Source organism: Rhea americana, unplaced genomic scaffold (genome assembly GCF_003343005.1).
Source record: "Rhea americana isolate MKP2758 unplaced genomic scaffold, rheAme1 scaffold_187, whole genome shotgun sequence".
Classification (NCBI taxonomy): domain Eukaryota; kingdom Metazoa; phylum Chordata; class Aves; order Rheiformes; family Rheidae; genus Rhea; species Rhea americana.
Window position 1 is genome coordinate 493,385 of NW_028186005.1, and position 27,760 is coordinate 521,144.

General features: G+C 47.8%; 1 protein-coding gene across 1 annotated transcript in view; it reads right to left on the reverse strand.

Moving 5' to 3' along the window:
* The window catches only part of CD81 (CD81 molecule), a 43,413-nt gene extending 15,659 nt beyond the window's left edge, over positions 1-27,754 (reverse strand). The window contains exons 1-2 of the mRNA XM_085302155.1: positions 27,643-27,754; positions 11,703-11,817 (exon numbers count right to left, since the gene is read on the reverse strand). Of these exons, the coding sequence (XP_085158281.1) occupies positions 11,703-11,817; positions 27,643-27,708 (181 nt within the window). The 5' untranslated portion in view covers positions 27,709-27,754. The remainder of the gene's footprint in view (positions 1-11,702; positions 11,818-27,642) is intronic.
* Between the last annotated feature and the right edge of the window lie 6 nt (positions 27,755-27,760).

Genomic DNA, 27,760 nt, shown 5'->3' on the forward strand with positions numbered 1-27,760 from the left:
AGACAAGATCTGCTAAACCCTACAATAAAAGAGACAGAACAAAACAGGGCATCAGAAGAAAAGGAGGGGACAGAGCTCCCAGACCATGCTCTCGTCCAGCTGAGCAGGCAGCGGAAGAGCTCCAGCTCTGGCCAAGCTGGTTTCCAGCCCGACTGACCCCACATCCTACTTGGCATTTCCTGACCTGAGTCTGGCGGATGGAAGTTGTTCAGTGGGAGATGCAGGAACATGTAGCCAAGTGGGGGAGAAGGCTGTGACAACTGGCCTGAACTCAGAAACCCACAGAAAGCCTGGAAGGCTTTCAGGATCAAAGCCAGCTTCATTTGGAGGCACAAACAAGTGGCTTTTGTAGAGTCTCCTTTGTCAGTGCCAGGCAGAGCACTGCTGCCTGCAGGGAGGCAATAGAGTGGGGCTGCTCTCTGGAGTTTATTTAAAAGCAAACACAAAATACTTAATGGAACAATACGGTCTTGTACAATAAGGGCACCACAGCTAGCAGCATCCCTCTATGAAAATACCATGTTGAAGGTTGCATCAGAGAACAAAAGACAACCCAAACTTCCAGTCGCACCCTTTGGATCGTGTGAGTTTTCCCATGCCCATCTGTCCCCTAGAGGCAGAAGGGCTGGTGCCCTGTCTAGCTCTCCAGCCTGGGTGCCAGGCAGCCGATGCACTACTCCACAGCAGTCACGGCCTAACCGGGAACAACTGACCCTTTCCCCAGAAAGGGGCCAGCTGAGCTTTCATTCCTGGCAGATGGCTATGATGACTGCCAGTGTGGCTTTGGCCCTTGTGACTGGGAGCAGGACATCTGCTGTGCTTCTCCTAAACAGCATGCTATACCTTCCCTGAAGCCAGGTATGATTCCCCCACCTGAACTCTCCTTGCTATGCAAGCATCACAGGTGAGATCAACCCTGTTACCCTAAAGTGGATCAGAAACTCCTCGGGGCACTGAAGAAGCACCCACTTCTCCAGGGCTCCCTTTTAGCTGGTGTGGCTCTGCAGGAGCAAAGCCTCATCTGCTTCCCAATTTACTTGAATGACAGCTGTTTGAGGGTTTTTAAAATAAGAAATGCTGCTCATCCTAAACAGAAAGTAAAACCAGAGAGGTATGAAAAACGAAGTACAGTGCCTACAGTAATCCTACTCCCTCCAAACGAAGCTCCAGGTGTGGCCCTGGGAGCCAGAGCTGCAGCAATGACAGTGAACAAACAGTTTATAGATATGCATGATGCCAACATGCCTCTGCATCCTCAAACACTATAGCGCTCAGACAACACAGCAGTAAGCAAGACTGCTGAAGTCCCCATGTGCAACTAGCCATTCACGAAAGAAAACCATGAGCAACAAAAACTACATCACGGGGAACTGGAAGGACGACTCAAGACAGGTGGTACCAATCTTGTCCACAGTCTCCTATCTCATTTTGAGATCAAGACATACAACAGAAAGCTTTAGGACTGATTTTTTTTTTTTTTTTCTTCTTCTTCATTACAGAGAAATTCAGGGTCCCATCTTAGTTCAAAGAGCGAGCAACACAATCATGGTATGGGGTGAAAGTATCCRTATGAAAAACAAAAAATACATGTTGGAGATTGTGTCACTTCAAACCTGAACCACAGATTTGTTCTCCTCTCCCTCTTCACAGAGGCTGCTGCACAGGTCCAGTTTCCAGATACTTTTGCGCAATGAGGAAGCGACCGGCATTCATCCTGGTAGCAATGGACCTCATAAAGCTTTAGCTGTGAAAAGACTCTGAATTCTCAGACCCAAGAAACTAAAGTCATTAAGCACCTCCTCCTGGATGATGGTAGGGGAAGGGGGGGGAAAGGAAAAGGGAAAAAAGAAAAAAAAGAAAAGAAAGAAAAAAGAGGGGAAAAAAGAAAAGAAAGAAAGAAAGAAAGAAAGAAAGAAAGAAAGAAAAAAAGCAGTAGAGGCCTGCCTAGCTCCCAGCCCAAGCAGATGACACTTCCCTGGAGGGCCCTCTCCTTCTAGGCCAGTAGGAAACAGGACACTAAGAACTGGGAATGGGGGAGGGACAGTAAAAGACTGTATTCACTGTCATTACTCATTTTAGCATTGGAGCCACATAGCTACTGCCTGCAGCGTTGTAAAACCCAAGTCCTGTCCCTGCTGAGTTCACTGAGAATCACTGAGAAATAATAATAATAATAATAATAAAGCATTTTAAAAAAACAAATAAAAGGAGGAACAAGAACAGCGTGGTCCCTCTAAAACAAGCGGGGAGCTGGTCAGCGCAGGACAGCCCTGCTCTTGTGCCATGCTGGGCTCGCTCTGCATTGCGCAAGGCGGTCCCATGGTTCTCCAGCGGCCGTGGGGCTCCTGGCAGCGGGTGTTTCCACTCCCACTCACCGCTCCCCCATTTCACCTCTCCCTCAGCAGCTTTAACTTGTTAAGCCCAGGTGGCACTCCAAGCCTGGCCTGTCTGCTCTGCCTGAGCCCCCRCCGGGCTGCCCTTTAAAACTGGGGAGAAAGCAGAGGCATTTCTGCAGGGCCAGGGCTGGCCGAGCCGCTGGGGGAAGGCAAGGGGATGTTTTCTGTTTTCTCATCTCAACAGTCAGGCTCCCTGGGGGAGATGCTACGAATCTAAGGCTTTGCAAGACTCCAAGAGATAAAGGAAAATCTCTCTGTGCCTGGTGGTCTGTAGAGTCTAAAAAAAATCCGAGGACTTGCTGTCACCTCCACAGCACGGAAGGGGGAGGTGGGAGGAAGACTCCTCCGCATCCTCTAGGATTGATCTTGGAAGAAGGCCATCTACAAGGGCAAAACGCCCTGACCACAGCACGCTTCCTTTGGACTTAAGGGCAAGATATTTGCAGGGAGCGGGAAGTCTCGGGTGGGAGGGGAAGGGATAGCTACACCAGCCAGCTGGAGAGGGACGGCCTCCCTGGTATTTTTGTCCGGCAGCTCAGTGGAAGCAGCCCCAAAYGTCCTCCCACCTCCAAGTCCCTCAGCTCATTCAGCTCCTGCAGAGCTGAGAGCACTTCACWGGGCATGTGGGGAAAAAGGAGAAAGAGCAGGGATGCCACAATATGACAACTAGGAAACCCTTCTTTCTCCTCCACCTCCCTCCACTCCTTTTCCTAAGGAAAAGGCTGCTGCTCTGTGGCTGCTAATGACTTCCAGATGGAACAGCAGCATCACAAGGAACGGAGAGCTCTCCTGGGGGCATGTGGCACGCACGGGAAGATGAAAGGCCCCTCGGCTGGAGGAAAAAAGGAAGAAGGAAGCAAAGGACATGTTTGTCATAAAAGCGAACGGGAGGTGTGGGGGGAAAAAAACAAAACAATATCCCCACATGTGCATATACACACATCCCTACCCAAAGAGCTTCCAGCGATGCCACACACATTTTCTCTGTTTTGCTTAGGTGGGACATGCAGGAAGGGGACTTTAGTTTCCAAATATCAGGGTGCATGCAGAGGAGTGGAAAAAAGAGCTAGGAAGAGGTCTGCTACATGTTTCCATACATGTAGTATACAACATACTGGAACATGCCAGACCAGCCTCTGCTGCCCCAGACTACCAAGTTTATGGACATCTGTATATGACCTGAGGTTTCAGCCACTGGGAGAACCCAAATCCAGTTAGAGGACTTTTTGTGGACTCTTCAGTGCCTAAACACATGACATAGCTCTCGAAGCTACTAGGTTAAACTGCTGGAAGTTTTAAGTTTGGCAGAAGCTACCTTTGGTACAGGTCCTCCACCACAGTGACAACTGGAGGGGACAGACTCGGTGAAGGAGGAGGACAACTACTACAATTTTAGTTTGCAGAGTGAATGATCCTCAGGAGTTGGTTACAACAAAGATATACAGAATTACCATTAAATACATCTCGCACACTAACTTTAACACTTTTGCTATATGCAGCTATCATACTAAACCCATTACATAAGAGTTAGTCTGAGATAATGCAGAGTTTCATTAYCGTGATGACATGTCCTATTTTGTTTGCACACTTGCGGCAAAAGAAAATGAATTCTATGATGAAAATAGAAAGAGAATATCGTAACGCTGTTACATATACTGTTCAGTCTCAGAGAGATTTTTGCATTAAAACTACTATTTTAAGACTTCCTTTATTACTAAAGTTGATCTATATTGATTAAAGCAAACTCAGAATCAGTAGATCTCAGCCTTTTTTACCCTTTCTTCTTCAAACACTTGAGTAAAATTGTTATTTCTGATTTTCTTGGTTCTCAGTAATTTTAGGATCTATTGAGATGTGTAAAGTAACTTGTCTAAGTAAACTGAAGTACATTTTCATTCTGCATCTGAAGAGGAGAATATACCTGTCCAGAGGTCTTGCTAAACCAATTTATTTAGGTGCCTAGACACACACCTTCCTTTAAAAACTGGGCAGCCAACTCACACGGCCTCAGATTTCCTTTAGGGGACTACAGAGAATTAGATTATCCTAAACTTTTCAGAAAAGAAAAATGCATTTACTCCTATTAAAAAAAAATCCATACAGATACATATTTTTAAAATAAACTATTTTGTTCCCTATGATTTAGGACCAAATGCAAACCCTAGTTCATGCTCGCAAGCCCATTACACTTTTCCACAGTTAGCATGCCTACTGGCAAACCACAGACTAACCCAGGGCTTGAAGTAGTACAGCATAAGCAGGTGACAGAAGAAAGTAGACCTACACCAGCTGCATGTATCTGCAGGGATCACTGCACAGCATTACGCCAAAACAAAAGGCAGATTTCCACTACCGTTTATTACAGGACCAAGGTATCTTTCTACGGAAAGTTTAGCAGAACATTTCCTGAGCCGTTAAGTCTAGTCTCATGCTATAAAGGAGTTGGCCACCTTTAAAAGATGCCTCATGTTTCCTGAAGAAAGGGGATGAGAAAGCAGCAACAGCAGAAGACTCAGATCAGCTCTTTAAAGTGACTCAGCATTGCTCACACAAGCCAGCACTCGCCCTAAAACTTAGGGCTGCTGGTTTTCAGAGCCTTTGCAGAACACCGAGGTTCACAGTGCAACCCCAGAGTTCGCCTCTGCAAGGAAAATATCATCTCTGTGGAAACCCTGGAAAAGACTGCTTTGTCCAAGGCAGTCCCGAAAAGCCTAATGGGGGGGAAAAGCTGCTTTTATGGACAGAAGAAACCAATCCTCGACCACTGCTTAGCCAGTGTACATCAATGCAGTGCTACTCAGCCTGCGGCGAGCCAGCTCGGACGTTATACRCTGCTAGCTGGATCTGGGACAGAGCAAGACTCACAGAGAGAGCGGCAGCACCTCACCAATTCCAAGGACAAATTTGCAGGTGCAACTATATTTTAATGTAAGGCTGGAACTTGCTAGCAGGAAGTGAGGCAGACTTAGAAGTGTCCCCCTGCTTTTTGGCCCAATGCTTAACTGTCTAGTCTGTGTGAAAGGCAGCTTGAACTCACTTCCAAGCAAAGAAAATGGATCGTATTTTTACGGAGCAGGATTATGAAAAGTCTCCAACTTGTATAGTTAGAGAGCAGGGATTCAGCGCTGCCTAAAAACCATTTCTTCCGCGAGCCAGTCTCACCTGGAGTTTTAATGCAGAGTGCAGCTTAGCAGACATGAGGCATGGGGTTAAGATTAGCCTGACGCTATCGCTGTCCCCAGTGTCCCCCCAGCTCCAGCAGACGTTGCATCAGGGCTGCCTGATCGGCTTGCGAGCAAGGTCTGGAATCACCACCATTTCCAGTCTTGTTGCTAAGGGGAGGTGGCAGGAAGAGGGGGAGAATGGTGCCTTTTTATTGAGGCAGCAATATCCAGAAAGACAGTGCAGACAGGGAGTGGCAGCCACAGCATCCAAATTTAATTCGCCATTGCATGCCTGTCCGAAACCTTAAACTCCTCCCAAGGAGTGCCGCTGCTGTAGCGCTCTTGGGGGGGGGGGGGAAAGAAGACACTGCCAAGGAAATAAATTATTATTAAAAAGTAAAAATCAGGGCACAAAACTGAACAGGAGAGAGGGGGGGAAAAAAACCCAAACCAGAACAGGAAAAAAAAAATCCAAAACACATCAACCCTCTTCCCCCTCCAAAAAGTATGTAGAAAAACCTCACCCCACCTCTGCATGTTTTTGTGCTCCTGCTTGCAGCTGGCCCCGCTCCCAGGGATAATCAGAGCACTGGCTAGTGTTATTCTATCACTTGCTATTAACAGCTGGATACAGATTTCCTATTTTGGATCTGCTGAGTTAGAGTGAGGCCAAAACCACCCGACTGCGGCACTCTCCTCCTCGTCAGATGTTTTCAGGGAGAATAAACAAACAGGGGGTGTGGGGGGAAAGATGGGGCTCCCTCCCCACGGCTGCCCAGGACAGAGTGCCGGACTGGGCAGCCCAGCAGCAGGGGAAACGGGAAAAACGAGGGTTTCTCAGTTTGAGTTGAAGCTTCAAGGAAAACAACAATGACCTGAAGGTTTTTTTCACCCTGCTAAAAGCGTTTTGAGTATCTAGATGCCTGTACTCTTCCTTACATGCTGTATAATCGCTGCTGGCGCCAACACCTCCCGCCCCACTCCAGCCTGGTTACACCCGCAGCTGCTGCGCACCTCCGGCGGCTTTGCAGATGCAACCCCAGGCCAAAGCCACTCTGGCACAGGGCACATGAAGCCGCCCGGCCAGGTGGGAGGGAGTCCTGCCTTCCTCCCCTCCCCAGCGTGAGCCGCATCTCCCAGGCTGGGGAAAGAGCCAGAGGTGCTCCCAGCCAAACTCTCTGCGAGCAAAGCCTCCTGCAGCCTCGGCAGCAGGAAGGATGCTGCTGGCRTTAAAACGGAGCATGGACTTGGTACAAGTCTCGTACGTTTGAGTTGGAACAGTTAAGGAAGTAAAGCCTGACTTGTTCCCATTCTCCTGACCATCACCCACAGCTCCTCTCCCCTCCCACTGAGGAGCAGAGAAAACCAGGAGCTCAGTGACAAGAGCTAAGTTACAGAGATTCTGATCCACCCAGCAAGCTTGCCCTTATCCCCAGCTCCCTGGCATGAGGCAGGACCTAGAAGGTTCATAAAATGGGCAAACTGTGGAGAATTTAAGTAAAGGATCAGCTCTGGGAGGAAATGGGTCTGCTCTTGAGTCAAGTTTCCACCCAGACCCGCTTGCTCAGCCAGCTCACTGCATGGCTGCTGGTGGCAACTGGACCACCAGCTGGTGGCAACCAAGCTCCATTGATATCAGCATCAGCAAACTGTACCTTCAGGCAGTGAAAATACAGCATTGGAGATCACGAAGGCAAACTCTTGGGCAGGCTAGGCGTACAGCACAGAGCCGATCCCTGTGCTTGGGAAGGCAACTGGGCAGACTATCGCAGCAAGGCACACGAGCATCTGCAAACCAGGTCCCAGCAGCTCCTTYGAAGCTACCTCAGATAGGAGGGCACCTGCTATGAAACTGGTGAGGAAGTGACCTTATGGTTAGTGAGAGCTAAAGGTTTATCTCCCCTGCCCTTCCCTGTGGATGTGGGATCCACATGTCAATCAAGCATGTGCCAACAGCACATACAGGCACCCACTGTACAGTGTGGTGTACAAAGATTAGCCCTCAAAGTCATTGCTACCATGAATGTACAGTTTGCAATGACTCGAGCTCCCAGGGCTCCCGGTAAGTTCAGGGGATCCCTGCTGACCTTCTGCTTCTCCTAAACCCGCTGCACCCTTTTTTCTATCATTATGGTTGTAACTCAGCAACATTGGTGCCTGTCACTCGCGCTTCCCCAGCAGCATAGCTACCTGCCTGCCTTATCAACACAGCAGCCAGCTCACAGAGGAGCTGCAATGTTGCAGTACAGTCCCACACCACACATTTGCTGCAAAGGGGTAGATCACTTCTCACCCTGAAACTTACCTTGCAAACCTTCAGACTAACTATTGCCATCATCAGACAGTATTGCTTTTGTCCTCTCTCCTTTCTTCCCCTACCAATTTGGCACTATGAACCACATGGCCATGGTTCCTGAACGGCCTGGCAAAAAAAAAGCAGGAGGGAAAAAAAAAAACCCCAAGCAAACAAACCTCAAATTCCCCACATGCATTGCTMTGGACAACTGGTATTTATATACAGACCCCAAATGTTCCTCCTCCTACTTTTCCTCGTAGTACCACTACTTTCAGTGGCTGTTCCTGGACATCACATAAGCAAATGCTTGAAGGACAGTGTTCCTGGCTTTTTCCTCAATTAGATTAACTTCACTATTAACAGATAAAGAAACAGTTAACCAGTTGCTACTGCCTAACTTAGKAGTACTGCTTACAGCTATCTACAGTATCTTTGAATGATATTTTCTGACATAAGCTGGGCACTTCAGATGCAGTCTTATACAAGGGTGAGAGGCAGGAAGGCTTCTGGTTTTGCAACTGCAAATACAGCTGAAAGAAGCATTCACAGCAAGACGACCTAATCGCTCCCTGAAGATCGACTGCTGGCAAAGACAGTCAATAGGAGGTGGACATCTAATTGAGAGTCATGCTGGATTTCTAGAAGGTGACTTCTGCAGGGGGCTCCTCATAAGCTTTATGTGAAGGAAAGCACAGGCTCTCTCTTCAATGCAACACAATATTCAGCAGTGCTAGAAAAGATACCCTTGCAAGTAAAACCACCTTAAAAACTGCATGCATACTACACCATAAGCCAAGCTCAGAGGAAGTACTGTCCTTTACAATCAAAAGAGCATGAAACTGCTATTCCAGCTACTCCCTAACCCAGTTTTGCTTCATCTGTAAAGCAGTGAAGCAGTTAACGTGCCATTTTCTGGAGCATTATGTCCACAGCCAAAATGAAAGTCCCAAAAGCAAAGACTGCAAGGAGTGGCCACTGTCAGATGTTGCTCAAGCTGCACTGAGAAAAAGCCTGTGAACAAGAGCTCAGTTTGCAACTTTTAAAGCCCAAAACACAACCATCTGGGCATGGTGGAAGGCCGAAGCCCTGGGGGAAGGTATTTCTTGTAGAAAACCCCAGCCTTCAGGGCTGCTCCTGGAGGGCCACAGCTGCCCGTGGACAGGGGAATTGGCAACAGCAGGTGCCTTTGGYGCACCAGGGCCAAGGAAAGCACACGGAGGAATGCCTGCTCTCCTCCCTGCTCCCTTCCCAGCGGGATCCTTGCCTCTTCCCAGCAGCTCGTCCCTTCCCTGACAGCACGCAGAGGCTTTGCAGGGAGGCCCACATCAGCAAACGAGAAGGTAGTGGCAATGGGGGAGGAGAGAGGAAAAAAAAAAATAAGAGAGAGAGAGGCATAGAAGGCCTCCCTCCCCGCTTCGCATCGGAGGGGTCCAGCTGGCAGCGAGCCGCTGGAGCGGGGAAGCCCGGTGCACAGCGCGACGCGGGACAAACCCGCCTCGGCTCTCGGCGCCGAAAACCCGCTCCGCCTCCGGGAAGCCCTCAAGCCCTGCAGCAGGCCAGGCACAGACAAACCTTGCGCCTTCGGTCCTCCTTCGCCGTCCTGCTCCCCACCGCACCCTSCCCCTCTCACCTGCTGTCCAAGCCTGCGCGCGGGCTGCAATTATTTATTATTTTACCTTCCCAGCGACACTTCGATGCACGGCACTAAAGCAGCCTTTACAAAACAGCTTTAGCGTTGGGATGCGAGGAAAGGGCACAGGGAAAGACCTGCAGTCCCCAYGCCACCCCTTCCCCACTTCTCCTCCCGGCAAGGTGCGGAGCCCGCAGCGCGAGTCCTCTTCCTCCGAGCCTTCTACTGCCTCCCGCAGCAGAGGCGCTCGCAAGCCTCCCGACGGACCCCGGGACAAGCCTTGCCCCGTGTGCAGGACTCCAAAAAGTGGCCTGCAAGGAAAACCAGCGCTGGAGGCCGAGCCCAAGCGCACGAGCAAGAGGCTCCCGCTTGCGGAGCGGGAACGTTGTGTGCGTGTGGATGCTGGACGCCAGAGGAGAAAAAACAGGGCGCCCGCCACTGCGAGGGGAACAGCAGCTGCGAGCAGACGGGGCGGGGGGGAAGAGGGGGAAAAGGGGGTAAAAAAAGAAAAAAAAGAAGGGAATCCCRAACTTCAGACTCGAGAGGCCTGCGTAGGCGGGACGGCAGCTGAAAGAAGTACTCTGCTACTATTACTGAATGGAAATTACAGCCGCTCGAAGGAATGCAGGCAGCTCCGCTGCTCGATGCGACTTTAAAAAGACAGGCAGGCTCCAACCGCGGGCCGCTCACGGGCATCGGAAGGCCCTGCCGGGCGGCACCCTTCCCGCCTCAGCGGTCTGCTCCGCTGCAAAGGCGGACCGCCGTGCGCGTGAGGCGCACGGAGAACGACAGCGAAAGCCTGCTGCTCCTGGCAGCAGGAGCACCTACCGTAACACGCGGCCGCGGAAAGGACTTGAGCAGGTTATTTAGCAAGCCGGGAAAGGATATTGAAGAAAAATCCTGTAGGGAAGGTAGTATCACCTACAGAGGAGAGCAAGGCATTGGATTGGACTGGTTCAGCTCCACACAGCTTCCCTACAACTAGTCCATCTTTGGAGTGAGCCCGCATTTCTTTCCATTTGACCAATTCTCCTAGTACCTTACTGAGAGGAGCAATTTGGGGCTTTCCTGCTTCTAAACACGCAAAAAGCCAGAAGAGACTCAGGCCTTGCTGTCAGGCAGAGACACTGTACGTGAAAATAACAGTTAAGTCTTCTCTCAGCAGGTAATCAGTCCTCTAGGAACTGCAGGCCAGGGCCAYGGCGAGCATCGTTGCACAGGACGGACGCGTCTCTCACCCCAGCAAAGGAAAAGCAGAGCATCTGCTCAATTTTTTGATTTGTTGACAAAACCAACAAATCTCAGATGGGATTACCAAGAGGAAAACTTGGTCAACACACAAGACAGGCGAGACTTTCGAACCTCCCTCTTCTGCAAGCACATGCACACACCGTGCACGCACTATCTGTGCCCCTGCCTCTTATCTGAGGCATTCAGGAGTGAGCTGTCCTTGCCTGGCATCTGGCAGCTCACACTCCGGCCAGCCGGCATCAGCCCCAAGTGAGGCTGGAGACCAAGCTGCTCGCTGCTGCTCATAAGTAAGATTGCTGAAGAACAGGGAAAAGTAAGGGTTTTCTTCTTCCAGTAAGTCAGCGTGCCGTCAAACTAATAAAATCATACTAAGCTTAAACACACATACAGACACTCCACCAGCCCCTCCTGGAGAACATGAGTCATGCTGCTCTTCGAGTTGTACTTTCCATCGCCAACTGTTCCTTTAGCTACTTCAGTATCCCTTTGGGAGAGGGACAAGGAAACAAGACACACATCCAAGAAGTCTCCCATCTTTCCTGAACAATTATACACTCTCTGCTGAAGCCAACTTGTTGTAGGAGAGACTGTAACCAAGAACAATGTCAAAGAAAATCTGTTATACAGAAAAATTGACCAGAATTAAATGCCTTTTAGCCACTGTATGTTTAGAGCTTATGTTTCAGATATAGCAGAGGTAACATCTAAAACCCACTTTGATTTGCACGTGACAGACATTTGGCAGAATATTGGGGAAGCAGTAGATGCCTGGGGAATATCAGTGAAGCAGTAGATATTTTAAGTTCTATGTTATACTGCATGTTGCTGAGTCTGTTCCTCACCCATGGTTTACAGCACAATGCTTTCTGTTRTGCTTCTGGGCACGTCACAAGAAATCATCCAGGGATGAAATGCCACTGGAGCAGTGCCAGCTCCCCTCACCCATCTCCCCAGAGGCTGCTTACCAACGTAGAAGGTGTTGGGGGCTTGCTTGTCCCCCAGTTGCAGGTAGAGGATATTCGTAGTCTGTGAATCATGACGGAGCCACAGGGCCACTCCCAGGATGATTCCTCCGGCCAGCTGGGGAGAAAGAAGGGAACCAAACGTTAAGCACTGCTCCATCCACCACACTGCCCAGAGCAGCCTTGGTCCACACCTCTTGGGCAGGACAGACTGGGAAAGATGTCTCACTCTGCAAAGCTGGTCCGAGATAGGCTGGCACGCATGGGAGYGTGGAGAAACAACTTTGCTGCCATTCTTAGTTCTCACACGGGGGCAAAAGACTCGGACGTCTGGTGTGCAGAGTCACCAGAGGCCTTCTGCTCCCAAGGGAGCACCTCACTCTCCTAACTCCCCRGTTTCCAGCTGCCTCAGCAAACCTTGCCACGATGCCCCTGCGAGAGCAGCATGAGGAGCATGAGGACTGCTTTTAGGGAACTGCTTCAGGCACGAGAGAGGCCCGAAATCACTGTCTCGGTCCATTTCTCAGCTCATAGTTACACGATAATCTGAGCTTCCCTTTCAGCTTGCTGCAAGTTCTTGTTTTCTCCTGGGGGCCTGGAGGAAAAAAATCTCCCTCTCACCATGGAAAACGGGCATGGTTTCAAACCAGCGATACCTTGAACGTGTGCCAGGGAGCAGTTAACGTGCCTGCTGGTTTGCCACAAGGGCCACGGGCTGCCACAGCGGAGAGCCAGGCAAACACAGTCAAGTCTCCCAACCCTCCTTCCCCCCTCTCCAAAAAGCCCACAGCGCTGCCCTCCTCTCCATCTTYACCCTCTCCCAGCTCTTATCCCAGTCTCAGCTGCTTGCTGTTCGTGGTTCCCTTCATATTTTCCATGAGCATTAGCTATTCCAGGTAAGTGCAACTCCTACAAGTATTAAGTAGACCTTTAACTTTCAAGAATATCCTTTTTATTTAGTCTCATCTCACCTCTGCTATGCGTTTTGAACCACATGCAGCCTACAACTTCATTTTCCAGGCTACGGATTGCATGATCCACACAATCTTCACTGATTATACAACCAGTTTTCACTCTAAGCCTGTGCGAAGTGATTTCCAGTTCCTATAGGTGATTTCTTTCCTATGAGTTATTTACATCTCTGTTAAAACAGAATGCTAAGCCTTACCTAAGAAGCAAGACATCTACAACTGAAACTTTTAGGAGCCTTTTTTACCTTCAGTTCTCAATGGGTTGTTATCATGTGATTTCATTAACCACTATGTATAAAYATTTTTTTTTAATTTGATACCATTAGCCATACATTCAGGGTTTTATAATTTAAGTCCTTCAAAGAGCATTATATTTACAATGAGGTAGTGCACATTTCTCATTTCACATTTCCATTTATATTTTTGGAAACTGTGAAGGCAGGAAAGGCTAGAACAGGGATGACAAAGTGTTTGGGAGAACTGTTGGATTTTTCTCTCTGCCCTAAGTCTCTCTTCAGACCCCTAAGTATGCTACTTTCCCCTTCTAGGTTCGTATTTCAAATTTGAGCAGACCTAATGGGATATAGCTTTCTATGCCCTTAAAAGATGCTCTGTCTTGGAGTAGACTTGATCAATCAAAACTACAGAAATACATTCATTTAAATACAGATAAATAGCTATGGAGCAATGCAGAGTAACAGCAAAAAAATCTTCACAGCACTTTGAACTGCTGCAGCACCTGTTAGTAGGCAAGCCAAAATGACTTCAAGGCCCCCCTCCCCGCCCCCCCGGATATCTATACCTTGATATTCAGCATAGTGTTTAAGAGCACATGAATGATTAAAAGCCTAACTTAATGGGAGTCGGTAACATTTTCAGAAGCATCCTTTAGTTATATCCTATTATTTCCCTCCGCACAGATCTCTGGAACGTTCAATGTCCAAAAGCAACAGCCCGTTATTTGCATTGGCTGCCCTTGTTGCATGTATTTGATTAATATCTACAGCCTTTCCCCAAGGTGTCCCACAAGCACACCAACCCCCTGCGGCTATCAGCTTGTACTGCTCGGTTGACTGTTTAATTTCATGACATAGTACAAAAAAGAAATCTTACCATAGACCCACATTGGAGGAAAGGCAAATTCTGAGCAGCAAATTGGAATAACCCTCTCCTGCTCCTCCAGCACTGCATGTTCACCAGCCTCAGGGGCTGGCAAACATGATGGGGCATAGCAGGATGTAATTCCCTCTGTCAAGTTCGGTTTGGGGGGTTATTTGTTTCCTCCCTCCTCAAAGTGCTGCACATGCCTCGGGTCAGGCCACGGCACAACATACCGCTTTCGGAGGCTACTACAGATGTGTTTGCTGGAGCTGAGCAGCTTTGCTAGCTGACTAGGTAGAAAACGCTGTCTGGCCTGAACAGATTTTTCAAAAGATTCAAGGAATTTCTAGTAGGACTCACTCCATTACATATCCACTCCTTTTCAACCAAAACCATTGAGGGGGGACAGGAGGATAGAAAAACATACATACAAGGAAAAAAAAAGCCTCAAGAATTCCAAAGGACTTCTAAGAAATGCTGGAAGAAGCTTTTCAGATGCCAATTTATTTTTAAATGTCTTAAATCTCTGTAACAACACACCTRAAAAAAAGCACACATATATGCACAAAGGAAAGATAACTACTGTATAGTATGGAGGACTTTTTCCAAAAGAGTCTTTGAGTTGGGTCAGCTACAAGCATGTAAGGCACTTAYATGAAGACTGCATTTAAAAAGAGCTTGTTCAGTAATAGCACAAAGTCTAAAACTGAGCAATTGCAGCAGAGCCTAAATTAATATGTGGACAGTGATTTCCAAAAAAGATTCTCAGTGGGAGCCTAACTTTGCCCTTTCTGGGATCAGTTGGTGGTTTTCTTCCTCACAAACTTCTGCAAAACCCAACTGAGAGATTCTTAAGGGGGTACCATCAAAAAAACTCTGATGAAAACAAACAATTTGTGCAGAATTCACAGGGCAAGTTGACCTGGTGGCTTTGAACTGCCATATCCAGTTAGTGGAAGGAAAAAGTCCCCATCGGCACCTACAATCCTGCCTGGTTCTTGGAGGAGGAGGAGGAAGGGGATTTTGTCAGTCTCTCTGCTTCTTTGCCTCCAAAGTATCAGCTTWACACTTCCTCTCCAGGAACCAGTGCCACTTCCCTGCTTGGACTCTGCCTTATCTTGCTTGCCTTGGAGAACCCARGGTCCTCCACATACTTGCTATGGAAAAAGTAATGAAAGTCAGTCCATGTTCAAACTCAGCTCCAAGTAAGGTAACTAGTGGCTTAGCAGAAAGTTACCCAAATTCAGCCTGGTATTTCTCATTCATTGTCTAAGAACATAATAAAATCCATGTTTAYCTATCTTCTTGGAATAAAGAGACTTCCCAAAGATAATCAGTGCTGTTGCGGAAGTAAAGGTCTTTCTGTGGCTCCCATCGGAAACAAGATCTCAAAGAAAACTTGGGTTTCTAAGCTGGTCAGGAGAGGTGAAGAAGAGACTGCATACACATTATCGTTTTTACAAAAAGGCGACAGGCTTGGAATGAGGTCAACACCATGCAGCAACCCCTCATTTTGAAGATTTGAGGAAAGGGATTCATTTTAATGCTCTTTCAAAAGTCAGTTATAACAAAGAGTATGCAGTCAGTGGTGTATCTGCACATATGAAAGGCACRTGTCTTTCCACCATCAGAAATACCATTTATCCTGAATGAAGCAAGAAATTGGCCACTTGAGATCCTGCAGGGAGGGAACCAAGATGGAAGGAAGGAAAGAAGGGAAGGGGAAAAAATAATAAAAAAAAACCTTACCAAATTGCCATAGTAACCCTGGCTTCCAGTGGAGTAACTCTACATTTTAAAGAGAACAACCCAGAAAGAGCCTATAAAAAGCTGAAAGGAAAGTTAGATGCTTCCACACAGACAGTAGTTTATCTTATTTGCTTTTTTCTTCTCAACATGAAAGAATGTGGCAGAACAAAAAATAAAAGTACGGGCATTGCTCTTTCCCCTGCAYGTTGCCCTTTGTGCTCAGCAAATACCAGTATATGAACCAGGATACAGAGGACAAGGACTCTGCAAAAAGTGCCAGCAGCAAAGCTGGAGCAAGCGCGGTTTGCTCTGACATGAGTAAGAGGAGCAGCAGCTGGTTTAAAATTAAATGTGCATTAAAGTGCCAGAACCACAGCATCAGCAAACTTAAAGCAGGTCTCTCTCTCTCTCTTTTTTTTTAATCATTTAGATTGAAAAGACAGTCTCTTCTGATTGTCAAATCCATTCCAACAATTAGGTCTACCTAAGGAAACATCCAAACCATCCCCAAATGTTCTAGGTTTCGGTCCAAGTCTGCTGTAGGAACACTACAGCTCCCTCCCTCGCCACCTGACTTTATTTGATTTTTTAACAGAGCACAGAGGACCTTTGAATGGAAGTTTTAATCCAATAGCATCTGGATTTCTTAAGAGAAAATGCTGTTAGCTTACTAATGAAAACAGGACTTAGTCAACGATGAATAACTTTTTCCGTACATCCTTCCACCACCAAAAAAGCACAGAATATAATTATGGCATCCTTCTTYCCAAAGAAAAGAAAACAAGAGGGAGAAACTATCGTCAGCTTTGCTGTGGGCCTCCCTGTCCTCAYCCACGCAGACACACGCCAGCAGAGACAACCCTAATGAGATGCAAACCCCAGCAATGTATCACCCAAAGACCATTGCTTTTAGGCTCCCCTTCCAGGGCATCTGCCTTGTGCACCCGTCAGCATGCTGTCCAGGAAGAACGTGAAGAGAGGAAAAAAAAGAAAATGGTGTCAAAGTAGCATTTTGTCCCTCTGGATACCTCTCTAAAATATGAAACATCGCCCCAATGGGCACAGCAGCAGCAATGTCAGTCTGCTTCACCTTCCATGCAGCAACACGCACATTGCTAGAGCTAATTTAGCTTTTAAACACAGCATCAATTTGTTCCAGATTTAAGCTAGGTCTTTCCTTTCCTCCCCATCCTAAGAATGCTGCTGGAGGTTTCATGAGGCAATCATAAGATTTAACCCCCTAAGCCCTGTGGTTTGCAYGAAGTCAGCCATCTCCCCATTGCCAGCTGCTGTGCCGCGTTGAAAGATACAGCACCCAAACCAAACTAACGCTCCTGTCTCTTCCCTGCCCCTTCAAAAAATTCACAATAAACCTAGACGTGAACCTAAYCTATTCCATGGCACCTGTGCTGCTGCCTTAGGGCTGCCCAGGGCACRGATGCGGCAGCACCCAAACGACACAGCCACAAACATGTTTCYTGGTACAGGTGAGGTAGCTCAGCGCAGACTCTCAGCATTTCCTCTTTACTGCAGTTTTCCAGCTTCCAAAGATTTATTGCTTCTTCCACAGACAGCCAGACTTTTCCAGCCGGCTCTTGCCTGCCAGCGCTGTATGTAAGACTTGCTTTTAACAAGGGCAGAAATTCCTGCTCAGTATGACATAGAAAAATGCAGTAGGAGGTCCTGATTAGACCCTGCCTGAGGGAGGAAGAAAGAAGCCCCCTGAGATCCAACAACTCCTGTGAATGGAGATCAGAGGGTGACAGYGTGAATGCGTTTTTGCACGACCGAAACAGAACAAGGCACAGCAAAAAACACTTCATTTCTTCACCCTGCAAATGGTCTGACTTCTGTCTCCCTTGGAGAAACCAAAAGGGCTCTCTGACCAGCTCCTTCCAGGTCAGATGCTGCCTCTCCCACTAGGATGTTTTTCTCCATGGTTCAAGAAACCTGCTCCTTGCTGCAGCGGGAAGCAGGACAGGGCATCCCAAAGACTACCAGGCAACAGCACAAGCCCCGCCCTGTTCCCAGAGGTTTTATCCCCATACAGGATCTCCAGGAGCCTCTTCCACTTCTGGAGTCCCTTCTAGCTCCTGCCCTTCCCCAGGCAAACCCACAACTCGGGGCTGCAAGGCACAGCCCCTTTCTCAGGATCTCCCTGGACAGGGGATCGCCACGGCAGCCCCTCCGGAGCGGGCGGCACTTCAGAGGCTGGCTGCAGTGCTAGCGCGGCTGCCGCTTCCCAGACGCGCCAGGATGTGCATCATCCTTTGGKCCCTTCCGCTGTCACCACCCCTCTTCCTCCGGCTCCCTCTCCTCCCCCCACTCTTCTTAAGAGGTTTCCTGGTGAGGAGGGGGAAGGAGGCAGAAGTACCAGCCGTACCAGCGCGGCCCAGCTGACACGTCACCACAAAGCTGATGTCCTGCAGTTAAATCGGGAGGAGAAAGGAAGCCAAGGTGTCAGCGGTTTCACAGGACCGTATTTTCAGAAGTGCCGATTTCCAGTTTCCCGTAGAGGCGACAAGTCCTCCCCCAGGACTCCCCTTTCCATGCTCTTCTGATCCAAAAGCGAGGCACTGCCAGGCTCTACTCCAGCCACGCACCTTCCCGAGAGCCAGAAGCAGCTCCTGCCTAGCAGCAAAAATATGTATGAATGAGGCTTTGCGTATAGCTGCCGTGACAGCCACACCGCCTCCTTCCCTCTTACACATGCTGGGTAGTGCTTGGGGACAGAGTCACCACAGTTACCGTAAGCCACCTCCTAGATCAGAGAAACAAAGCACTCGGGTAACATATGTTTTGGCGATGAAAATATCCCCTTTACTACTCAAAGTACAGCAGTATGAAATTGTTGATGTTGACAAAGAATAAGGTGCAAGGGCCCACACAGCTTCTGCCTGCCACAAGCATTCCTGTAGATACTGCATTCGCCAGCAAAAGCAACGCTGCCAGGAAGCCTTCACAGATTTTGCGTGTTCTCAGATTCAAGATCAAACATTGTTGTCAAATTTTTAAGTTTTTAAACACTTTGCAGAGTTTACACCTGTCACTCTCAGTCTCCTTTCTGCTGCCTGGGAAACTGAGCCCTTTGGCAGAGGGCAGCACCAGGAGAGCACCTCAAGCACCCAGCAGGAGCTCGCAGCACCCACATCCTCTCCAAAACTGCTCGCAAAGTGGCTAAGACAAAACAAAAACAGATCCTCCTTTCTAGGTGTGGGCAACTGAGGTTCCAAAAGATAGAACAACGTGCCAAGGTTGCAGAATCTTGTCATACAAGAAGCCTGTCATAAGCCAGGAATTAATTGCTAAGCTGGAGTTGAATACTTTACTCTCAGGTCATTTATTGCTCTCTAGACAGAAAAGCAGATATCATCTATCAGCTGCAACATGTGCAGCATAATAATGAAAAAACATTTTATGGCTGGATTTTATACATCTAGCAAAAAGGGAAAAAAGTTAAGGAGCTAGAGATTCTGTAGCTTAACAAAAATAAYCTTTGGAAGAGACAATACATACAAGCGGCTTGCAAAATGAGGGCTAGGACGTTACAAGTTTTGCACTAGTACCTAGAAAATGGAGCCAGGAACAACAGCACATTGACCACCTGTGGTCACGTAAAGGCAGGCTGTGTTAAAGGTATGGACAAGTCAGCATGCATACTCTGCATCTCTCTTCTTGCAAAGCAGAAGTTAAAAATCTCATCTAAGGAGACTTGATTAGTTCTGTGGAAGTTCTTAAAGGACTCGGAGTACAGTAAACCTGGTGATAGGAGCTAAATGCCAAAAACTAAGCCTATGATCCAAGGAACTTAACAGAGGTACGAAGTTATGTCAGTCTTAACGTTAAGACAGAAGAACATCACGCCAGAGGTTCACTAAAACTTTTAAATTGAAATGTGATCGATTCAATACACCATTGATAGAAGGAAGGGAAGTTTGTAAAAAACTTACTTTTTCCATCACTCTACCCACATCACAAAAGCAGAAGATAGTCTCTGAGTGAAATAGCATGCACTGCTGGGCAACCTTTGGTAGGCACACCATGACACTAACAGCAAAATCTCCTCACCCACGGAGATGAACAGCAAGGGAAGTCCAATGGACTGCATATACGCTCCTGTACCTCCTCATTGCACTGAAAAGCGCAGCAAAGCGCTCTTCATTGATGCAAAAGAGGCATGGGGTGGGCTAGGGGAAGCCCAAGAGGCACAGAGAAGTTGGTTTTGGTCAGAGCGCAAGGGGAATAGCTTCTGCAGCTCGTGCTGCTGGCGTGTGGGCATGCTTTCACAGAACACCACATGCCATGCTTGTGCTCTGTGCCTAGATTTAGCCTAAAATAATGTTCCTTCCTGGCTAACTCAGATTAACTGATAGATCAGACAAGCTCTCACTTGCAGTGCTGGGAGAACTGAAACTTGAGGTACTACTCAGATGGATTGGATAAGAGACTAAGAAAAATCACTCCATTAGGAGAGGGCACAGCACCCCACAAAGTCCAGCTGGCCACAACTCAATAGAGTCTCAGTTAGGAGAGACGTTGAAGCATCAAGATTCACGGAAACTTTTGAGAGGCAGGGGAGAAGTGGGGGGAGGTAGGGGAAGTGATGTAAACCAGATAAATGCAAACGCTATTTAACTGAAGACAACCACACAATGCAAAAGCTTCTTTTTTTTTTCTTTTTTTTTTGAACTAGACACAGACACCTGTAAACCACAACAGAAGTGACTTCTCTTAGAAAACAGATATGGCCTTTTCACTGTCTTCTGCAACTATCACACTTAAAGGCTGACTAAAACCCAGCCACTGGATTAAATGTTTGCAGGCAAAACCTGAGGAAAGGCCATTTGTGAAGAGCCTTATTTGCTTCACGAAAGAGGAAGATGGGCTACACTCAGTCAGTACATGCTCTGCTTTGAGAAACTCAGCTCATGGCTGGCTTCCAATATCAGCTATTAATAGGAGCCACGGATCAGGACAAAATTCTTAGCTAGTACCTAGTTACCAGTCCCACAACACTTAAGTGGTTTTCAAAACAGGTTAAGGGGAGGGCAAAAGGAAAACAAAAACAAGAGCAAAAAACCCCCACCCCCTCTGTAATGCATGGAGAAGCGGTAAGCCAGATGCCAAATAAAGCCTGATGAATACGAGGAGCCCGGGAATACAGCGTGACACGTTATCCAGACCTACTAGCGGGGCCCATTCACCCTTCTCTGCAGGAGGAGCGCACAGCCTGCAAGCTGCTCGTGACCTGCCAAAGCACTTCATCAGCCTGAGCACTGCTCCTCSTTTACCTGCATCCCGAGGAGAGGGAGCACACGAGGGAGAGCACGTCCTCACCCACCCGCCAGCACCTCCAGCAGCCCAGCCACACAGCAGTGGGGCCACCACAGCACAGCCCTTCCCCGCTACGAGGATGTGGCCCAGCCAGTCAAAAAGACTGGGCAGCATCGCTCCAMGCAGCTTGCCGCTCACCAGCCCATCCCCTGAATCAGATACAAAACGATGCCGCTTTTGCTCCCCCTCCCCCCCAAAACTCCTTCCTCCCAGGCATTCAGCTGGGAGCTGCATTCCCTCTGCCTTATCCCCACTTCATAAGGTACCTCTGATAGGAAGTATTACTATATACACTGAGATCTTCCACTGAGGCTTAACCACCTTAGCAGTAGAGAGCAAAACAGTTTCAGATCCTGCTTTAAAATTAATTTGGCCTTACACATGAGCATWTAACAACAATGGTAATACAACTGCTTCCCCCTTTTAATAATATATCGAAAGGGGCTTACACAGTAYCTTTCATCACAGAATCAAAGTGTTTCTCCAGGTATTATATATGTGTTAATGCTCTTGCAGGAGGCAAGTGTTACACTGGTTGATAGAAGAACCACCTCGGGAACACAGAATTATTCCTCCCTTCAGCCACCAGTGACATTCCCTCCTTATGAGTTCAGCATAGCTTGTTAAATGAAGCCATGCACCCACACAGAACAGAGGACCAATCTCTCCAGAAGACCAGGTTAAATAACCTTCTCCACACATAGATCTAAGAAAGGGGTCCATAGGCTGATGGCAGAACTATGTTCACTAGTCACAGAGCTCTGAAACACACCCAGGTGAGCCATCATCAGGAAAACTTAAGCTAAGTACTGAGCCTATTCACAATGATCACCCACTAAGAAAACATTTCCCTTCCTCGACCTTCAAAGATGGGCATTAAATAGCTGCATGTTCAAATACATGTGGAAACATGTCTGACTGTGCATTGCCCAAATATACCAAACCCAAAGTCACTGGAACATGATACTGGAAAAGTGTCGTATCATTGGTGTTTGCAATACTCTGTGCAATTCCCAGGGAGACCAATAATCAAAACAAAAACACCACACTCTGCACTAGAGAGGCCTGCTATGCACTATGACTAACAATTTAWATTACAACACAGACCTGTACGAGGGCTGCAACCTAAACCAAATTCAAGCTGTTCTATTAGAGTGCTTTCAAAATTCTGCTTCAAATCTGCAAACTACACTAACCACCACTTTTTTTATGATCTCATGTGAGCAGTAGCAACCATCTTCCCTCCCTGTCACATCAAGATAGTTGCAGGGTCATGAGTTTTTAAGCAATTATCACCCTGGGAACTACCACCATCACAAAGGGCTCAGGAAGTTCAGAGTTTGCTACCTTTCTCCAACATCCTCTCCCATTCGCTAAAGTCAAATATCTTGGTGCATGCTTTCTAAACTCCAGGGAGCAATTTCCAAATTTCTCAAAGCTGCTTAAAACAAGAAATTACTCAAACTTTTCCATCCATTCTCCCAACACATTCCCGTAAAGTCACTAYCTCCAAGATAGAAACAATGTGTCACTTGCATGTTCTTTCTGCTCTTCTCCCGCCATCCCTCTGGACTCTAACCATACCACACACGCTCAACTCAGGCAAGAGACAACGGTTATGTGTTATTTGGAAAATGGAATTAGAAGCAAGCTCTTCCTTTTAATTAGACACCTCTCCAGTGTGCAGCAGCAGTGCTCTAGATCTGGAAAGCTGCCACAGGTTGTATTAGATAATAAACTAGGTGATCCTTTTCAGAGCCAGCCAATTTTTCCTTGGCTGTCCTTAATCATATTTTAAAATAGCTCTTTGGCTTCTGGCTTTCTTCAGCCTCTCCAGGGAGGCTATTAGCAGTGGTCAGTTCAATCAGGGCTGTGGACAGAACAGCCCCATATGGTGAACTCCAGATAGCAGATTCAACTAATTCAAGAAACCAGATGAAGTCTGACCCATCTGCACTAGACTCTGCTCAGGGCACAGCAAAGAGCACAAGACAGAAACAGCTCAATCCCACCAAGTGCCCAGCCCAAACCAGCTCAAAATCGATGAACGAAGACCACCCACTCYACAACACTGTAAGATCAAAGCAACGCAGGCATTAAATAACCTTGTGCTATTCATTCTCCATCTTGCAAGGTAGAAAAGTGAAACGTTTCCTTCAAAGGCTGCTGGACAGAGCACCACCTATCCCAGTTTCACAGAGCGAGATGCGAAGGAGCATTTTTTGCAGAACTCTATGTCCACAGCACAGAGGTGCTGTGAAAAAACCTCCTCATTAGCAGTGTAGGAGTGGGCGCTCAGCTGCCTTAAGGCAGCTCAGCATGCTCACATGCTCAGCATTTGGCAGTCTGGCCTGCAGGAACCTAATTATCCAGCGCAAAGGTGCTCGCTCAGCCACTGCCAATATCCAGACACCTCCAGAAAGCCTTTGTTCCTCCACACCTCTCGAAATGCTTCAGAGAGGCTGCTTAACTCAGCCACGCAAGGTGCAATTAAAAAAATAAATAAATAAAAGAGAGGTGCAGGGGTCAAGTGCTCAGGTTTCAGACATGCATGTAGTGTAGTACAGGAGTCCTCTCAGCCCCATGTTTCAGCCAGGGGGTTAAGCATTCCCATTGCTACCCTTGGCTTCCCCACTACTTGGGTCAACGAATGTTGCTGTACAGCCCACAGGGATCATTTATTTTCTGCAAAAGGACAGCCTTCGGCAAACATTCTGCCTCGACATAACCTGACGCAGTTTTGCTCAGCTCAGAGGCACCATTCTTACTTAATCCTCCAGTGATTCCAGCATCTTCTGTTTCAAACATATGGACAAGGACTACTAGGAAGAAACAATCTCCAAAGTCTCTTGCAGAGATTACTGCTTTGGCACCTGCAGAACTGGAAATGGGGCAGACTTTTTCTTTCACCTTCCAACACAACCGCTTTGTTAAGCTTCCCCAACGCGCTGCCAAGGGAAGGAGAGGGGGAGGAAACCAGAGGGGTGTCAGTTTATTTACACTCCAGCAGGACAACAGAACTACTTTAAAACCTTATCGTAGTTTCTTTCTTATTTGTTAACACAGTTAAGGCTTAGAATTGCTTCCTTTCTTCCTCTCAGGCACGATAGTAAGCTTCTTTTTAGCATGCTAGGAAAGTGCAGCATCTGCCAAACCTTTGGTTCTGCCTCACACTTATTTTTGCCAACACCACTGACCTCAATTCAGTGCAAAGCAAATGAGTCTGAGGAGCTGAACAACCCTTGCATACTAACGAGCTGGAACGACCACGTCACCATGAATCCCAGGCCGTGCATTTTCCTCAGTTTAAAGGCTACCTGCAAGCTAGAACACCTGCATAACTAGCCTGCAAAGGGCTCAGCCACCTGCATCAAACATTTTCTGTGCAACTTCTAACCTTTAAATGTCAACTGAAAAAGGACTGTCAGGTTAAGACAGCAACCAACATCTCTCCTCAGATGAAAATGCAAGTTTTGCTGTTAACTACATCTGCTAACTATTAGATTTAAAATTCTGTTCAACCATAAGTTAAAAAAAAAAAAAGGAAGTATGAAAACTATGAGCCATTGCTCAATCACAGTAGAACTGGCCAGCCTCTCGGAAAGCATCCTTTTAATTGTAACAAAGCAGCTCCTAGCAAATTAAGTCTTAACAACTAAGGTAAATGAAAAACACAGCCCTGAAACATCTAGCAGTACGAAAAGTGCTAGATGGAAAAACACCAACCCAGCCCTTTAAGCACAACGGGAGGATTCACTCTCAAACCCTCTGTGGACAGATGGATGGACATACAGTATCATCCAAGCTTGCTGTCTGCGCAAGAGGTACCTCGTGGTTGCCAGCAGCCTGCTAGGCTAGCTCTGGAAGGCATTGCACGGAGCCATTCAACCTGTCATTTGTCACTGGTGGCAGACCAGTTCAGATGACAGTTTAATACGCTGAGCTGCCTCCTTGGCACCCAGCACTGCACTGCACAGCTCGCCCTTAAAGGCTCGTCTTGCTGTCGCTGGAGAGCACAGACCAGATCACGCACAGTATCTGCACAACTGCACTGGGTCTCCAGTCTACACCTTCTGATACTACTGGAAATTTGCAAACCCAGGCTGAAGCATTTTTAGAGAAAAGTACATCTGCCTTCCAGAAATACCCTGGGAAAATYAGGCTCCTAGGAGCACAGGCTCCATCTGCATTAGAGAAGAATCCTTTGTAGAAAGCATCTCCATTAAAACTTAAGTTAAAGCAGCCCTCCCCCCGCTCTCTGCTCTCCCACACCACGAGAAGATGGTCAAGAAAAGACCACGTATGATGCAAAAAAAGCTCCCTACCTCTCTTTGAAAGAAACTAGATAATCCCCTACTGATGTTTCCATGCAACTAAGGTCAACAGGCTCCAGTCCAGTAGGGTAGGAGCAGGCATCAAAACCTCACAACAAGGAAAAAGGAAGKACCTGGTATTGCTCTTGCACACAAAAGGCCAGTTTATAAACGATCAGTTGTTTTGTAAAGGCAACATACATTGCAGCGAGCAAGCAAACTTGCTCAGGAACAATGGCTAGGCAAAGTCCTCATACATCCTTCCGGCCGGCCTTACTGTCACCTAGAAGACTATTCTTCCCTTGCATCTATACTAGATGCCTTCAGCAACAAGAATGACAGGAAATTAGAACAAGAAGGAAAGAAAAAGCCCCTGGATAAGCATGATAACTTGGAAGAAACGTAAGGAGAATGCTGCGAGTCCGCAGCCAGGCACTTTAAAGAGGTGATTACAGATGTCTAGCCTGTCATTTTAATGGAGAAAGAAATGTTCAAAAAAACAGCACTGTATTCATCTTGTAACTGGCAATACATCAAGTTTCAATTAATATTACTGTCAGAGCTCATCATCTTCCCCCTTGCTCAATATTCTACCAAGGAAAATGGCAAAGCAGCAAAGTTGGCCTCAGGTGAGCCTGAAATCAGGTTGTATTTGGTAGTGCTTGATGACATGAAGCAATAAGCCCTACACGTATTGGCAGCAGGGGATTTCTGTAGGAGGGCTGCTGTGCAGCTCTAGGGATGTTTCATTTACCCATGGAAAGACTAGAGTAGCTGGAGCCTACGGCCAAGCACAGCCACCTTCATTTAGTGCAGCCACGTCCTGAGCTGCGTTTTGTTCCTGCAGCAGGCATCGGTGCCTCATTGCTCACTTCCCCAGGCTCCCTAATCCTCCTAGTTGTGTTTGTTGATGCAAACATTAAAAACAAAAAAGCGTCACGACAACAACAAAAAAACAGACAAATTCCTTGTAAACAGAACTGGGCATTGGCCGAACGAACACATCTTCTCCATGCAAGCAGCAAATCAGTTAAGCWGGGTCTTTTCTTGGGACTCAGCTGTCACTGGGTGGGGCTGGGAGCTTGCTCCTGGATGGAYTGACTGCCTCCTCTACCACTGCCTATATATAGAGATGAATATAGGGATATACAATGTAATGACAAATTTGCCTTTAGAAAAAAAAAATTAGCATTTTTAATCAGATTTCCCCCTTTCAGTGCTTGCTGACACAGAGACTTGGAGCACTCTTTCTGACATCTTTGCCAGCAGAACTAAATGCTGCCGACCTAGAACCATGAAAAACAGAGAATCCACAAGTTCATAACCTGGCCCTAACCAGGAGGATCTACTGCCTCCAAAACTGCGCTGCTCCACTGGCATCTGGCCGGATCGGGTCAGTCTGCTGCTGGCAGCGAACCCCACCAGTGAGCAGGCTGAAGCACACAAGGCCACCTTGGGCAGCCAACAYCTTCCAGCAAAGAAAACCTCTAAGAAAACACAGCAAGGAGGTGTTGAAGCCTCACTGMGGTCAGGCGGAGCTGTAAGAACTGTACGCTAACCAGACACTCAGCTACACAYGAGAAGTGACAGTTTGGTCTCCAAATTCACAGTTCTGCGTGCTATCTTCATCGGGGCTCAGAACATCTCCAGGGACGGAGCCASGAAGAAAACGGCCACCGCATAAAGCAACAGCGTTTCCTTCTACTCAGGCTGTTCTTTGCTGGAGGGTATTTCTAATGGGGACAGAGCTGCCGGTCCCATCGCTTACAGACGAACAGCCCAAGCCGCCCAGGTTTTACACGCCCTCGCTCCTCCAGCTGCCCCGCGGCGCACGGTTTGGGCAGCACCTCTCCCCCCTTCGCCTGGCGTGACGCCTCGCTCTCTAACGCGCACTGATTTCATAAGCTCCGGTCGGCACGACCCAGCAGCAACAGGGACGGGCAGAGTTGCAGCCCAAGGAGATGAGAAAAGCTCTGTTCCCTGCCAAACACCCCCCCGCCATGCAGCCTCTTCTCCCCGCATGGGAGAACCCCCCCRGTGCGGCGCCCCTTCACAGGGAGGAGGAGTGGGGCTGCCAGGCTCCCGGCTTGGCCCTTCGTAGCGCCAGCTCCGGCTGGCGGATTTGGAAATAGGGAATGGGGGGAAAAAAAGGAAAATCTATCTATTTATAGCGCTGTATACACACACACAAAGCACCATACTTCCCTCCTTCTCAGAAAGGGATATAGCTTTGGGGTTTTTGTATGCATACACATACATACATGCACACACACACACATATATTTTAAAAGGAGAAGCAGGAAAATAATAATAAAAAAAAAACCAAGCCATATCCACAGGCCATATCTTCTTTGAAAAAAAAAAGAGGGGGGGGAAGGAAGAAAGATGAAGAAAAAAGGAAAAACGAGACGAGGCGTGCTGCAGCCCCGCCACGCGAGACGCTGGGGGCTCGGCGCCCCCGGCCCCCGGGCTCACCCAGAAGATGAAGTTGAAGACGAAGAGGAGGTATTTGATGCACTTGGTGCAGCCTTCCACCCCCATGGCGGCGCGGCGAGGCGGCGGCGGCGGCTCCCGGCTCCGCTGCTGCTGCTGC